Raw genomic sequence first — 16317 nt, 5'->3', positions numbered from 1 at the left:
GATAGGATGCAGAAGTGGGCTGAGAAGTGGCAGATGGAGTTCAGCCCGGAGAAGTGTGAGGTGGTACACTTTGGAAGGACAAACTCCAAGGCAGAGTACAAAGTAAATGGCAGGATACTTGGTAGTGTGGAGGAGCAGAGGAATCTGGGGGTACATGTCCATAGATATCTGAAAGTTGCCTCACAGGTAGATAGGGTAGTTAAGAAAGCTTATGGGGTGTTAGCTTTCATAAGTCGAGGGATAGAGTTTAAGAGATGCGATGTAATGATGCAGCTCTATAAAACTCTAGTTAGACACACTTGGAGTACTGTGTCCAGTTCTGGTCAATTCACTATAGGAAGGATGCGGAAGCATTGGAGAGGGTACAGAGGAGATTTACCAGGATGCTGCTTGGTTTAGAGAGTATGGATCATGATCAGAGATTAAGGGAGCTGGGGCTTTACTCTTTGGAGAGAAGGAGGATGAGAGGAGACATGATAGAGGTGTACAAGATATTAAGAGGAATAGACAGAGTGGACAGCCAGCGCCTCTTCCCCAGGGCACCACTGCTCAGTACAAGAGGACATGGCTTTAAGGTAAGGGGAGGGAAGTTCAAGGGGGATATTAGAGGAAGGTTTTTCACTCGGAGAGTGGTTGGTGTGTGGAATGCACTGCCTGAGTCAGTGGTGGGGGCAGATACGGTAGTGAAGTTTAAGAGACTACTAGACAGGTATATGGAGGAATTTAAGGTGGGGGGTTATATGGGAGGCAGTGTTCGAGGTCGGCACAACATTGTGGGCTGAAGGGCCTGTAATGTGCTGTACTATTCTATGTTCTATGTTCTAATTCTGTTCCCCAACTTATTTCCTCTACTATCTCTCATGTGTGCATCAACTTTTCTGATTCTACCACCATCCATTTATTCACAGTAGCTGGTGACTGAAAAGGATTTATAGGAACCTTGTCCAATATTAACCTAAACGTCATGGCATTCCAACATAATTATTATAGTAGATTTAACTGTAGTCAACAAATGAGAAAAGTTGTGAATATTGAAATGTATTTCATTGTAATAGGCTCTGATGAGAAATACTCACATGCTTGATGAAGATCTTTGCCAAGTATTCTGGTTGCTGCAGACATTGTTCCAATTCCGCCAAGAAGTAACTACAAGGGAATAGTCACAGTAATTATTCTACAACTTCATTTCAGTGGTGCATGTTTATCTACTTGATTTTGAAGACTATCAAACACAGGTATTGTTGTGCAAACAATTCATGCTCTGCGGAGCATTTTTATCATTGTGCAAATTTTCCAACAGTGGTCCTGAAATTGTGGGAATTTACTCCTTATGCCGGGAGTCATAGAGTCATAGAAAAGTACAGCCCATTTAGTCCATGCCAAACCATTTATCCAGCCTACCCCATCAATCTGCACAGGGACCATATGAACAAATGAACATAACATGGAAATTTTGGAGTTACCAGGTGCTCTCTGTTGTGTGTTTGGACTTCATATCAACTCTAGATGCAGATTGTAAACTTGTGGCAATTCATTTACATGGAGAATTACAACTATGAGGACTCAGTTAAATGTTTTCAATTGTTAAATGTTTCAGAGTTTTCAATATTCTTTTATCATTTAAAATATTCTTAATAGTTTTGTTTTACTAGATTTGTATGTTTAAACTATGTGTTCTGATGAAAATAGAATAATCTGAAAATAAATCCACTTTATTTGCTTTAATCTGAACAAAATCAATTGATGAACAATGTTTAAATCATGAATAAATATCGTATTGCAACATTAACTCCACTATTGGCATTCAACAAACATTTGTCACCTTCAAAGTGATTTAAATATTTCAGACGTGCAATTTTCAAATAATGAAAACATCATAATGATTGAATACTAAGCTGTAAAAATTCAATTATCACTTTAGCTTTGCAGTACAGAAAGCTTTTTTAAGTTGTTTTTAAGGCCTCATCTCACAAAATTTCCATAATCTCTCATATAGAGATATTTTGTTTTACTGATTCAATCAATGGTGTTATTTGTTATGTTTTGTAACTTCAAAACATCAAACTAATGGAAAGAAAAAACACAGATGCCGAGATGCATGTATACACTTAGTGTCTCTTTTAGTGAGGTGTGCACATATGATGTGGTGGCATAATAACGTATGCCATTCATGTACTTTTGCGTTACTTACTTAATTTAACTATATTTTATATATATATACATACTTAGTATAATTCACAGGTTTTTTTTTCTATACTATCATGTATTGCATTGTACTGCTGCCATAAGGTTAACAGTTTCATGACTTATGCTGGTGCTATTACACCTGACTTTGATTCTGAATTTTGGTCTTAAATTATACAGTATGCTTGTCATTGAATGTGTACAGCAAAGATTCATTAGACTGGTTTCAGGAGCAATGAATTTGCTATAGGAAGAGAGGTGGATTAAAGTAATATTTTCTGGAGTTTCGAAGAATGTGGTGATCTATTGAACCTTACATGGATCTTCCAGGGCTTTACAAGGTGGACGCAGGTGGACAACACCCTGGCTGAGGAGTCTGAACAAGACATTCACAGACTTTGATAAAGGAATAGCAAATTGCAATGAGGAAATACTTCTTCCCTGTCCTGGAGGGATCCAGAGCTCATTCCAAACAGGATTGACATATTTCTGGATATCATGGGAATCAAGGGAAATACAGATGATTCAAGAAGATGACGCTGAGTTACTAAACGTAGTAACTTGGCAGAGAAGATTGGAAGGGTAAAGTGTCCTAAATTTCACTGAATTCTAACTTTCTTGTACTCTTATGTCTGTGATAACTTCTGAAAGTTGACAGGTTCTTGTGACTGGGCACAAACTTTGGATTATGGCTGATTAGTACACATCAGCTATATTTTAGATGAAGTAGTCATGAGATTTTACATATTTTCCTGCTTAATGTCAAGGTTAGTGGACTGGTTTCAAATGTTATTTGTCGCAGGGTGTTGCAAGAGTCAAAGTTCGACTGGAAAATCCACACGAAGGGATTAAGCCAAGTGATTACCTGGAGTAGTTATTACTACAGATAGATTGTTTATAAGTTAGTTGTTAACTGCTTACTTAATATGTGATGCATAATTTCTAGACGGAGAAGAGGGCAATTCATTATGGGATAAAATGCTTTTTTAAATTGCTACTTGGATGAGATACTGAAAAGTGACTTACGGTCAAGGAAGCATAGAAGGAATGCTTAATGGCTCTGTGCCAAGTTTGCAGATGATACAAAGACAGATGGAGGGAGAGGTGATTCTGAGGCTCTCAGACAGATTAGAATAGGTAGAGAAGTGGCGGATGGAATACACTGAATGGTAATGCACTTTTGTAGAAGGAATGCAGGCCCTGTTTTTAAACAGGGTGAAAAATTCAGAAATCAGAGTTGCAAAGGGACTCAGGAGTCCTCGAGCAGGATTCCCTAAAGGGTTAACTTGCAGGTCGAGTCAGTGGTGAGGAAGGCAAATGCAATGTTAGCATTCATTTCAAGAAGGCTAAAGTATAAAAGCAAGGATGTAATGCCATATAAGGTATTGATCATACTGCACTTGGATTGTGAGCAGCTTTGGGCCCCTTGTCTAAGAAAGGATGTACTGGCATTGGAGTGGGTCCAGAGGAGGTTCACGAGAATAATTCCAGGAAAGAAAGGGTTAATGTATGAGGAACATCTGATGGCTCGGGGCCTGTATTCACTGGAATTTAGAAGAATGATGGGAGAGCTCATTGAAATGCCTAGATAGAGTGGGCATGGAGAGGACGAATAGGAGTGATGCCTCTTTAGAACATCTTTAACCAGAGGCTGGTGAATCTGTGGAATTCATTGCCACAGAATGCTGTGGAGGCCAAGTCATTGATTTTATTTAAAGTGGTGGCTGATAGGTTCTTGATTAGTAAAAGGGGTATGGGGAGAAGGCAGGAGAATGGGTTTGAGAGGGATAATAAATCAGCTACAATGGGATATCAGAGCAGACTTGATGGGCTGAATAGCATAATTCTGCTCCTATCTCTTACAGTCTAATGTACTAAAGAAAAAGGAATCAAGATACTTGCAGAAGAATATCAGATAGAAATAAATTCTTCAAAAATGACCGATTTGTCACTTGGGCAATAGTTATCCAAAATAATGTTCCACATACCTCCTGTGCCAGTCGTAAATCTGATGAATATTTCCAAAAATTATCTTATCTTTGCCTTTCATTTCATCTGGAACTCCTTTTTCTTCAATCTTTTTCATGTAACCCTGAAATACACGGAATATTCAGATTGAGCACACAGATTCTCAGACACAAGTTGCAGAGAATACAAATCATAGACTCTCACAGCATGAAAATGGGCCTTTCAGCCCATCTGGTACTTACCCATCTAACCTAATCCTATTTTCCCAAATTTAGTGCATATCCCTTAATCTTTCCTATCCATGTACCTGTCTGAAGTATTTCTTAAATATTGTTCATGTACCTGCTTCAGCTGCTTCCTCTGGCAGCTCATTTAATTACTTCTTAAAGGAACCTGCCTCCACCATGTCTAATTCCAGCCACGGTTGTACAAACACAATTTTTTTCACTCATCTCTTTTAATTCCCTTCCTCTTTTAACATTTTCTTTACAACTAGTCCTTGATCCCTGTGCCAAAAGAAATGGCTTCCCACTATTCACTGTCCACACTTCTTTCCAGTGTGTTCACTTCTATCAGATCTCTGCTGGCCCTTTCCTTCTCTAAAGGAAACAGGTGCCAGCATTTTACTCTGTTCTTGTACCCAGAAACTATCATTGCGAATCTTTCATGGACCACGTAATGGTGTAATGTCTTTATACCCTTCCTTTATTGAAGCATCCAGAATTTAACTCAACATTCCAGTTGGGGTTGGACCAGTATTTTATAAAGGTTCAACATGACTTCCATGTTTATACCCCTATTGGTAGAACCCAGAATTACAATAGACTTATTTTCTGGTTTCTCTACCTGCCCTGCCACTTTTAGTGATCAGTGTACCCTTGGAGTCGCCCGGGACTACACTTACTGGAATTCAGAAGACTGAGAAGAGGTCTTATACTGATAGAAACATATAAAGTTATGAAAGGGATAGATAAGATAGAGGCAAGAAAATTGTTTCCATTGGCAAGTGAGACTAGAACTAGGGGACATAGCCTCAAGATTCATGGGAGTAGATTTAGGACGGAAATGAGGAGGAACTGCTTTTCCCAGAGAGTGGTGAATCTGGAATTCTCTGCCCAATGAAGCAGTGGAGGCTACCTTAGTATATATATTTAAGACAAGGTTGGATAGATTTTTGCATATTGGGGGAAATAAGGGCTATAGGAAAAAGGCAGGTAGGTGGAGATGAGTCCATGGCCAGAACAACCATGATTTTATTGAATGGTGGAGCAGACTCGATGGGCCAGATGGTCTACTCCTGCTCTTATTTCTTATGTTCTCATGTTATGTTCACCCATATACCCCAAAGCCTCTGCTGTAGGTCCCCTTCATTCTCTATAGCCTCCACTCATTCCTCCTACCAAAATGCCTTAATTCACACTTTTCATGTTATACTTCATATGTGTCCTAATTTCCACCAATCTGTTCATTTTGTGCTTTGGTTTATCACCATCCTCTTCACTTCCTTCCAATTGAAAAGAGTAATTGCTCACCACTATCTTTTCCTGCTTGTTACTTCTTAGTCAACTTGGTGTCCATGCAATCAATGATTTTTTTATGCCACATGCTTCAAGATTGATGATAAGAACCTTCGGGAAGCGCACAGGCACAAACTGCATCCACTGCATTACCCTCATCAACTTCAATCTTTACTTCATTTTATCAAAATTCCATCAAATGTGTTAACTATGACTTGCTTGTAACAAATTTGTGCTGGCTAACCTTAATCCAGTTGATCTCTGCTCCAATCTGTGTCGTAGACAGAGACTCTTCCTCCAACCCTCATCTGCCTTCTGTTAGAAGTGCCTTCTAACTTAAAACCTAAACTCCAAATTAGCCAACAGGATGAGCGCGATCTTTCCAGTAGATACAAATAAAATCATTGTTTGGGAGGCACAGAGAGATTTCAGATGCTGGAATTTAGAGCAAAAAAAAATAATAGGCTGCTGGAGTAAGTCAGTGGGCCAGGCAATCATTGGATAAACATGAGAAATTCTGCTGGAAATCCAAAGCAATACACACAAAATGCTGGAGGAACTCAATCGGCCAGGCAGCATCTAATAAACTGTCAAAGTTTCAGGCCAACACCCCTCTTCAGGACTGGAAAGGAAGGGGAACGATGGAAGAGTAAAAAGGAGGGGGAGGGAGGGATGGAGGGTAGCTAGAAGGTCATAGGTGAAGTCAAGGCTTCAGGTCAAGCCACTGCATCAGGACTGAGAGGGTAAAGTGTAAATAGCCACTACAGAGGTGAGGAGGAGGTGTGAGGCGGGAGCTTGCAATTGATAGCAAGACTCGTGTGAGAATAGTTTGATGGGCAGATGGAGTGGGGGGAGGGAAGAATGGAGACTGACAGAGGCTGGGAGTGATAAATGGAGGTAACAAAGAGCTACAGATTAGGTAATCTGATAACAAAGAAAATGAAGATGGGAACCAGATGACTACACAGATGGGAACAGTAGTGGAGGGGATATGGGATTGAGTAGTTTACCTATCAGGGGAAATACAGTTAGAACTAGGTGAGTGAGGGGAAAGCAACAGATTAGCAGAGGGGAGGAGAGAAGTTCAGGAAGAAGGGTTTTTGTGACGGGTCCTGGGTTGATAAGAAAGAGCGAAGAAGGAACAGGGATTGAAGATAATCAGAAATTGGACAATTTAGTGTTCTGTGTTCATGCTTTTCGGGTTGTAGGTGCTGCTGTTCTAGTTTGTGTTTGGCATCACCTAGGCAGTGGAGGAGGCTGAGGACAATCGTGGGTGTGGGGGTGAGGAGGGGAGTTAAAATGGCTTGCAATCAGGAGATTGGGGTGGCTACTGCAGGCAAAGCACCAGTGCTCGCAAAGCGTCACCCTGTCTCACTAAGAGCAGCTGACAGAAACACCGAAGAATGACATCTGATACTGAGCACAGTCGCAGGGAAGCAGCATATATCATTAGGGATCCCCACCACCCAGGTCATGCTGTCTTCTCTCTGCTGCCATCAGGAAGAAGGTACAGGAGCCTCAGGACCCACACCACCAGGTTCAGGAACAATTATTAACCTTCAGGCTCTTCAACCAGAGAGGGTAACTTTACTCTTCACTCACCCCATCACTGAACTGTTCCATAAGCTATAGACTCACTTTCAAGAACTCTTCATCTCATTTTCTCAACGTTTATTGCTTATTTATTTATTATCATTTTTTTCTCTTTCGTTTTTGCACAGTTTGTAGTCTTGTGCACATTGGTGTAGTCTTTCATTGATTCTATCATGTATCTTTCTTGGATATCCTGTTTATGAACACAAGACAATGAATCTCAGGGTTGTATATGGTGACGTATATGTACTCTGATAATAAATTTACTTTGAACTTGGTAGATTAAAAGATAAGGACTAGGGAACTCTGTCTCTATTTTTAAAGATGGGTGTCAGAGGGAGAGCAGAAGTCCATTAAATGAAAGAGACATGGGTGCAGTCTCCTGCAGCCTCAGGAGAGAAAGCTTAGAAGCCTGAAAAGGGAGCCATTTCACATTTAGAGACCCAATGAGGTGGGATGGAGGGGGGGGGGGTTTTTCAAGGCAGGGTAAGTGGTATAAAAGGGGAGAGAGATGGTTGAGGGTAGTGTTTGGCGTGGTGTTGGGCTGTGAGATCAGAGGGTATTGGGGAGGTAGCACGGTGGACCTTTGCGTTTGGGTCGCCTTGAGTTTCTGATTGCAAGCTCTGTCCTCAGCCTTCTTCACTGTCAAGGTGAGGCCAAATGAAAACTAGAGGAGCAGCATCTCATATTCCACCTGGGTAGTCTACAACCCAATGTACAAACAGTGATTTTCCCAATTTCAGGTCACCCTCACCCCCCCCCCCCCCGCTCCTTTCTTTCTTTTTCTGATCTAGCCAGGTCCTCACACACTTAGCCTTCTCTCCAATCCTTCCCAATCCTGTTATCCAATATCTTTCCCTTCTCTCACACAGGTCCTTCTGCATTTCACCATATATTCAACTTAATGGGCCCACCTATCCCTGCCGCCCACTGTTCCTAGTTGTCCAACACTCCTTCCTTACCTGGTTCCTCTCATCATCTCCCTTCTTCCCAGATTCCATTATCTGCACTCCTTTCTTGTCTCCATTTATCAGGCCCCAGCCTTTATCTCTATCTCCATCCCTCTCTACTTCATCCACCTCCTTTAGCCCATCCTTCCCTCCTTGCCTGGATCTACTTATTGCTTGCCAACTCCCGTCTCTCCCCTCCCTCTGGCCTCTTTATAATGGCTGTCTCCCCTTGATACTCTCAATCCTGATTCAGGGTCTTGGCTGAAAATGTTGCCTTTACCTTTACCTCCACAGATGCTTCCTCATTTGCTGCATTATTCCAGCAGTATTTTTCTTTGCTCCGAGTAATTTCATTGGCTTATCTTACCTCTACTACGGTTCCCAAGTCTCTCACATAAATCTTCTCTGTTTCAATAAGTTCTTTTAGGACGTAACTGAAAGAGGACAAAAAAAATTGTGCTGGTCAAAAGAATGGTATTTGTGACTTTGGACCAAGTATCCCCTGAACCTATTCTGATATCCAATGGCATCATCAGTAGGTTTGTGTTCTAACTCTGTGGAGCTGATTAAATACAATTTCTCTTAATAAGTTGATTTTCAGAAATCCATCCATCAGTAATCAACCCAATAATAATCATCGAAAATCATCCTTTATGTTTTCTGGAAGGAGATGGCACTGGCAAACAACGTTATCAAGGGTGATATCCTCAAGACAGTTCACAAAGCTATTTCTTTCACTTCTTTTGTGTCTACTTTTTATTTCAAATGTCATTCTGCTGCTGTTCGAGCCTGTTATCTGCTGCTCAGCAACAATGGCCTGCATTCTGGTGATGTGATTTCAGGCCAGATTGTGCAATCTGGCGCCCTGTTTCCACGAGGCTGCGAGTGATGTGTGCGGCACGGAGGCCAGGAAGCCTGGATTGGGGAGTGAGCCCCCGATCGGCTGCATTTCTCACCAATCTCACCAATTTAAGTGCCGAGGAAGATTGAATTCATCGAGGCAGGTGCGGAGGCCAAGCGGGTGTTCGGCGCCATCTACCGCCCTCTCATTCGCTGCTGCCGGAGGAAAGTGTCTGCTCGTTATGGTCTTTCTCTCCCTCTGGCCTGTTGCTCCCTAGGTAAGGTCCTTGCGTCCAAATGATCTCTTTCTCTCCCTTTCTTCCTTGACGCTGTCAGAGGATGGCGCTGGAACAAAGTTTAATTGTCGTGGTTTATGGACTGGACTCTATTTCATGTTACGATGTGCTTCTAGATTTTCTGCTCATTCTTTTTCTTGCTGCTGTTTTTGGGCGATTCAAATCAGCGTGGCTGGCAGACAACGAACGCTGAGCTGAAGTAAAATAAACCTTTTGATTTTGCGGTTCATATTCTGTCTTTTTCACTCATGCTCTTTGTTGCCATTTGTGTGATTTGTCTTTATTGTGCATATTGGGGGGGAGGGGCTTGATGTTTTCTTTGAATGGGTTCCCCGGTTCTTCTCTGTTTTGTGACCATGGGGAAGTCGAATCTCAGGCTGTAGACTGTACATGTCCTTTGATAATAAATGTGCTTTGAGTCCTGTTGTTTCTGGAAGAGAGTTTTAAACTTCTACTCCCCTTTACATATAGAACAGCTTCCCAACTTCTCTCCTGGAAGAGGTGATTAATTTTCAATTCACCTGTGTATAGCTAGTCTCACTTGTATATACATTAGCTATCTCTTTGAGCCCTGGGATAGTAATCTTGTAAACTCAGTAAAATCAGACTTCCAGATTCAAGGAAAAAAATGCAATTTGACCCTGTAATTTACCTCAGGTTTTCAAGGCTCACGTATTCCTCCTTAAACATGCCTTGAAGGGAATACGATACTCCAGGTAACCAAGATTATACACAACAGTGAACTTTTAGTCGTTATCAAGTAATTCTTAAGTGGAGTTACTGTAAATCATATCGAGAGAGCTTGGAATGAGCAGGGAATTTTGTATATTCCATTATAACCAATCCTCCTAGACGACGACAACTTTGTTGTGGTTTGGAGGCTTGCGTGCCTCAATAACCCAGAGAGCTATATTGGCTGGAGTAAGGGCTCTATGCTTTGGGTATTGGAAAGGTCATCCATGCCAAACAGGTCAAAGGGCAGAAGCCAGACTAAGCATGGTTCACTGGTCCTCCAAGTTCAGGGCTAACAACCCTGACTGGTAAAACAAATTTGTTACGGAAACAGCAATGAAGAATCCTTCTAAATCTGAGTGCGATCGTATTCCTGAGTTTCCTCCCAGGACTTGCGTGACTGACAGTAGTGAAAACTGAGAAGTAGCTATTGACGTGATGGAGAAAGCTCTGAACACCATCGTGCAGTAAGTAAGTAAAATTATAACCAATGCAACAAGACAAGAAAATGTGTAACTTCCTGGAGAAGATATCAAATCCCAATGTACATTTAAAAGTTAACATTACATTTTATTAAAAAAATAAGAAAAAGCTTACTTTCTGCCTTTAAGTGCTTTGGCCTGATTTTCTTCATCAGCTTCACTGGGTGACTTTGCAGAATTCATTGAATGAGAACCGTAGGAATCTTTCAATTAATAAATAAATAACAATCCGATTCCAAAGTCTAGAAAGAAATAAATGTTGACATACGTAATTTTTGGTAAAGGTGAACAAGATGGTGTGGCACTGTAGAGTAGCGGTAGGCACAATGATTTACAGTACCAGTGGACAGGGTTCAATTCCCACCACTGCCTGGAAAGAGATTGTACGTTCTCCCTGTGACCGAGTGGGTTTCCTCTGGTTGCTCCGGTTTCCTCCCACATTCCAAAGACATACCTGTTGGTAGGTTAATTGATCATTGTAAACTGTCCCGCGATTAGGCCAGGGTTAAATCTGGGGTTGTTGGCAGTTCGAAGGGCCGGAAGGGCCTATTCCGCGCTGTGCCTCAACAAATTAAAAAAAAAACCAAATAAATAAATACCCGTAGGCATTAAGACTTAAGGAGTTAAACTGGATTCACCTGAAAATGGGTAGCGATATTATGATGCAATGCAGGGAGCACCAGTGAGCACACATGATGCCCCTATGTAGCCAGTAACTAACGTTACTTATGTTATCGGAATCTTTCAAAGAAATGGTGCATTGTGTTTGTTAGATTGGCTGACAATGTTGCAGGAGGTCCTATTAACAACCCAGCTCATTCTCCCTTCTTGATGTTGCCATTAGGAAGAAGGTACAGGAGCCTCAGGACCCACACCACATGTTCAGGGACAGTTAGTACCCCTCAACCATCAGGTTCTTGAACCAAAGGGGATAACTTCACTCACTTTCCATCATTGAAATGAACCCAAAACCTGTGGACTCCCTTTCAGGGACTCTTCATCTCATTTTCCTGATATTTATTTATTATTATTATTTCTTTCTTTCTCTATTTGCGTTGTTTCTTTGCTCACTAGTTGAATGCCCTAGTAAGTGCGGTCTTCCATTGATTCTATTATGGATTTACTGAGTATGCCCACAAGTAAAGTGAATCTCAGAGTTGTGTATGATGATGCATATGCACTTCAATAATAAATTTACTTTGAACTTTGAACTAAAGATGATTGATGATGGGGAAAAAGTTTGTAACATGGTTTCCTGATATCTTGGAGAAAGGGTGGAAGGACATGGGCACAGGAGGCTCTCCAGCGCACAGTTAGAACAAAAAGAAAATAAATTTCCACAAGAGACACTATCAGGAATTTAGTCAGGAATTAATCAGGAAAGAGGGAGAGGGGGAGACAGGACAGAGGGGGAAGGAAGTAACAGGGACAGGAGGAAAAAAGCAGTGAAGAGGGGACAGGGTGAGGGTGAGGAATAAGGAGAGGGCGTAGGGTGAAATACCCAGAACCAAGTGCTGGATGAAGCCAGCAGGTCAGGCAGCATCTATGGATAGGAATAAACAGTCGATGTTTTGGGCTGAGATCTTTCATTGGGATCGGAAAGGAAGGGGGAAGAAGGTGGGGGGAGGGGAAGGAGTAAAAAGCTGACAGGGGATAGGTGGGGAAGGGGGGGAAGGATGAAGTAAGAAGCTGGGAGGCAGAAGAAGTAAAAAGCTGAAGAGGAAAGAATCTGATAGGAAGGGAGAGTGGACCACAGGAGAAAAAGAAGGATGAGGAGCACTAGGGGGAAGTGATAGGCAGGTGAGGAGAAGAGAAGGGGTAAGAGGAGAACCGGAATGAGGAATGGAGAATAAGAGAAGGGGGTGGGGGAAGAAGTTACCTGGAAGTTAGGGAAATTGATGTCCTGGCCATCAGGTTTGAAGCAACCTGGAAGGAATGTGAAGTGACCTCATCATGGCAGCAGAGGAGTTTCGAAACTGACATGTGGCGATGGGAATGGGACGTTGAATTAAAATGGGTGACCGCTGGGAAAACTCGCCTTTGTGTTGGACGGAGCCAAGGTGCTCGATGAGGCAGTCTGCCTTGGGTTGCACTGATGTAGAATGAAGCTGCACTGGTTACAGGAGATGACTCTGACAGACACCAGGTGAAATGTTGCCTCTCCTGGAAGGGCTGTTTGGGGCCCTCGATGGTAGCGTAGGGGCAGATATAACACACGTCCTACTTGCAAGGGTAATTGCCAGTGGGGGAGATCAATGGAGAGAAACCAGTGGACAACGGAGTCACATAGTGAGCAATCCCTGTGGAAAACGGAGGAGGAGGAGGAGATGGATAGATGTGTTTAGTGGTAGGATCCTGTTGATGATGGCAGAGATTATGGAGGATAATGTGCTGGGTGTGGCATCTCGTAGGGTAGTAGGTAAGGACAAGGAGAACTCTGTCCCTATTATGGCAGCAGGAAGATGGGGTGAGGACAGATGTCTGGAAAATGGAAAAGATGTGGGTGAGGGCAGCATTGTTGGCAGAGGAAGGGAAACCCTGTTCTTTGAAGAAGGAAGACATCTCAGATGTTCTGTAATAGAAAGATCATCCTGCGAACAGATGTTGCAGATGGAATAACTGAGAAATGGGAACTGTAGTTTTACAATTGATAGGGTGGAATGAGGTAGAGTCCAGATATGGAGACAGGGATATTGAGAAAAGGGAGAGTGTGTTGGAAATGGACCAAATAAATTTGAGGGCAAAATGCATGAAATTGATGTGCTCAGCATGAATGCAGGAAGCAGCAGCAGTGCAGTCACTGATGTAGCATAGACGGAGTCAGGGAGCATTTCCAGTGAGGGTATTGTGGTGAACTACATATACCTGTCTGGACATGCCCCCCCGCTGACTGCTCCTGTGGCTCCTCCCACGGACCCCGTTATAAAGGCGATTGGAGACACAGCCCCAGCCTCAGTCTCCAGGATGTAGCGTGGTGGTCAATTGCTGCATGTTATTTCTTCCAGCCAATAAAAGCCTATATCTTGCCTCACGTCTCTGAGAGTTATTGATGGTGCGTCAGGCACGGTATGTGGAATGTTCCACGTAGCTGACAAAAAGGAAGGCATGGCTGGAGCCCATGTGGATGCCCATGGCTACACGTTGGGTTTGGAGAAAGTGAGAGGAGCCAAAAGAGAAATTGTGAGGATCAGTTCTATCAGATGGAGAAAAGTGGTGGTGCTGGTGAACTGTTTAGATCCTGTTAGTTAGAAAGAAGCAGAGAGCTTTAAAAAGCCTTCTTGATGGGGGATAGGAGTGTATAGGGACTGGGCTTCCGTGGTGATAATGGGGCAGTCAGGGCCAGGGAACTTAAAGTGACTGAAGCGTGTGAAGTGTTACAGATACTGATGAGAGGGACTGAATCAACAGAAATACACACATATAATCTTTTGAGACAAAACTGTGCAAACTAGTAAGGGAAGAACCATTGTTGAGAATTTTTCTCAAATTGTTTTCTTTTCAGACAACACAAAATGCAACCTGCTGCCATGGTGGGTGAAAGGGTGGGAAAGGGGCTTGTTTTTCTGTTGTTTTTGTTTTGCTGAACACCGTGGGCATGCTACGTTGGCAGCTGAATGTATGGCAATACTTGTGGATTTCTCATCCTTCAGTTGTTTTTTTAAAAAAAATTTTTATTAGTTTTTTAAAACATTTTATAAATTCAAAACCCCAAATCCCAATGAGGAACATTAAAACAGTGCAAAATTAAGCATACAATAACAATATGCTACAAAGGAAGAGAATTTAGCAAAAAAAAGCACCTAAATTAAAGACAAGTAAGCTTAGTGTCCTCCCCAAGCCCCACAACACAAGAAAAAACAACAGCAACTCCAGACCAACCACAACACAATATAGAGAGTATAAGTCAGGACAGCCAAGCTCCCAGACTGTGAATACACTCAGCAACAGAGGATAATAATGCCTTCTACCAGAAAAAAAAAGGAGCTGAAAGCAAGGGACCGAAAAGAAAAAAAAACCCTAGTCAAGAGGAAGGTTATGAAAGTACTCGATAAAAGGTCCCCAGACCTTATGGAATTTTAGATCCTAATTGAGAACTGAATAATGAATTTTTTCGAGGTCCAAGCAGGCCATGATGTCGTTAAGCCATTGAGCATGAGTGGGCGGGGCAACATCTCTCCATCTGAGGAGGATCAAGCGTCTAGCCAGGAGAGAGGCAAAGGATAATATTCGGCATTTGGTCGGACCCAGACATAAATCTGTCTCGCCCCAAAAACCGAACAGAGCAATTAAGGGGTTTGGTTCTAGGTGCTGATTCAGAATACACGATAACGTAGTGAAGACATCTTTCCAGAATTTCTCCAAGCTAGGACAGAACCAGTACATATGGATGAGAGAGGCCACACCCCTCTTGCATTTATCACAGAGCGGACTAATGCTAGGGTAGAATCGAGATAGTTTAGATTTAGACATATGGGCTCTATGAACAATCTTAAACTGTAAAAGGCAGTGGCGAGCACAAAGAGAGGTTGAGTTAACCGATTTGAGAACTGAATCCCAGCTCTCCTCAGATAAGGAGATATTTAGATCCTGCTCCCAGGCCATTTTGATTTTATCCATGGGGGCCCGTTGTAAGGCCGCTAGTTTATCTCGGATGATTGATATTAAGCCTTTACCTAGTGGATTCATGGAAAGAAATAGGTCCATAGCATTTTTCGCAGGCATTTCAGGGAAGTTAGGAATTAAAGGAGCAATAAAGTGTTGGATTTGGAGATACCTGGAAGATTGAACTTAACAGAGAGCTGCTGAAAAGAAGTGAAGCGATTATCAATGAAAAGATCTTCAAAATGTCTAATGCCCTTCCTATACCAAACCTGGAATGCTGAATCGTATGTAGTAGGTAAAAAAAGGTGATTATGAGCAATAGGGCTGGAAACGGAAAACCCCTGGAAGCCATAGCATTTCCTGATCTGAGCCCATATACGCAAAGTGTGTCTAAGCTATATACGCAAAGCTATTGATCTGGGCAGGCTACTAGGGAGTGCAGAGCCAAGAAGTGCAGAGACAGATAATTCTTTGGTGGAGCTCAGCTCCATCGCCACCCAGTTAGGGCACTCGGGTTGGCCATGGAAGAAAGACCAGAAGGTAGCACAACGTATATTAGCTGCCCAATAATATAAACGAAAGTTAGGTAAAGCCATGCCACCCTCTTTTTTAGATTTTTGGAGATGGATTTTATTAATTCTAGAGCGCTTATTCTGCCACAGATATGACAAAATAATAGAGTCTAAGGAATCAAAAAAAGATTTAGGAATAAAAATTGGGATAGATTGAAATAGGTATAAACATTTGGGGAGAACATACATTTTAACAACATTAATACGACCGACCAAAGACATAGATAGAGGTGACCATTGTACCAGACTCTGTTTTATAGCATAGGAAAGGTTGGCAAAGTTTTCACGAAAGAGATCTTTAAACTTCCTTGTGACTGTAATTCCAAGATAAGTAAATTGATTATGGACTACTTTAAAAGGGAGATCATGAAATGTTAGTTCTTGTGCTTCTTTATTAATTGGGAGAAGTTCACTCTTATGTAAATTAAGTTTATAGCCAGAGATCTGGCTAAACTGGTCAAGAAGTGAAAACATTAGAGGTAAGGATGTAGACGGATTTGAGAGAAAGAGTAATAAGTCATCAGCATAGAGAGAAACTTTATGCTCAACACCCCCTCTCCAAATCCCAGTCAATTCAGGGC

The 16317-nt window shown here is 42.1% G+C and overlaps 1 protein-coding gene across 1 annotated transcript in view; it reads right to left on the bottom strand.

Annotated features, from left to right (window-relative positions):
- The window catches only part of LOC132392548 (kalirin-like), a 44493-nt gene extending 33743 nt beyond the window's left edge, over positions 1-10750 (bottom strand). The window contains exons 1-4 of the mRNA XM_059966564.1: positions 10678-10750; positions 8580-8646; positions 4173-4276; positions 1077-1146 (exon numbers count right to left, since the gene is read on the bottom strand). Coding sequence (XP_059822547.1) covers positions 1077-1146; positions 4173-4276; positions 8580-8646; positions 10678-10745 — 309 coding nt within the window. The 5' untranslated portion in view covers positions 10746-10750. The remainder of the gene's footprint in view (positions 1-1076; positions 1147-4172; positions 4277-8579; positions 8647-10677) is intronic.
- Between the last annotated feature and the right edge of the window lie 5567 nt (positions 10751-16317).

This window comes from Hypanus sabinus, chromosome 4 (assembly GCF_030144855.1).
Source record: "Hypanus sabinus isolate sHypSab1 chromosome 4, sHypSab1.hap1, whole genome shotgun sequence".
In the NCBI taxonomy this organism is placed as follows: Eukaryota; Metazoa; Chordata; class Chondrichthyes; order Myliobatiformes; family Dasyatidae; genus Hypanus; species Hypanus sabinus.
The sequence above is the reverse complement of the archived record's forward strand: the minus strand, read 5'-3'. Positions and strand labels throughout refer to the sequence as shown.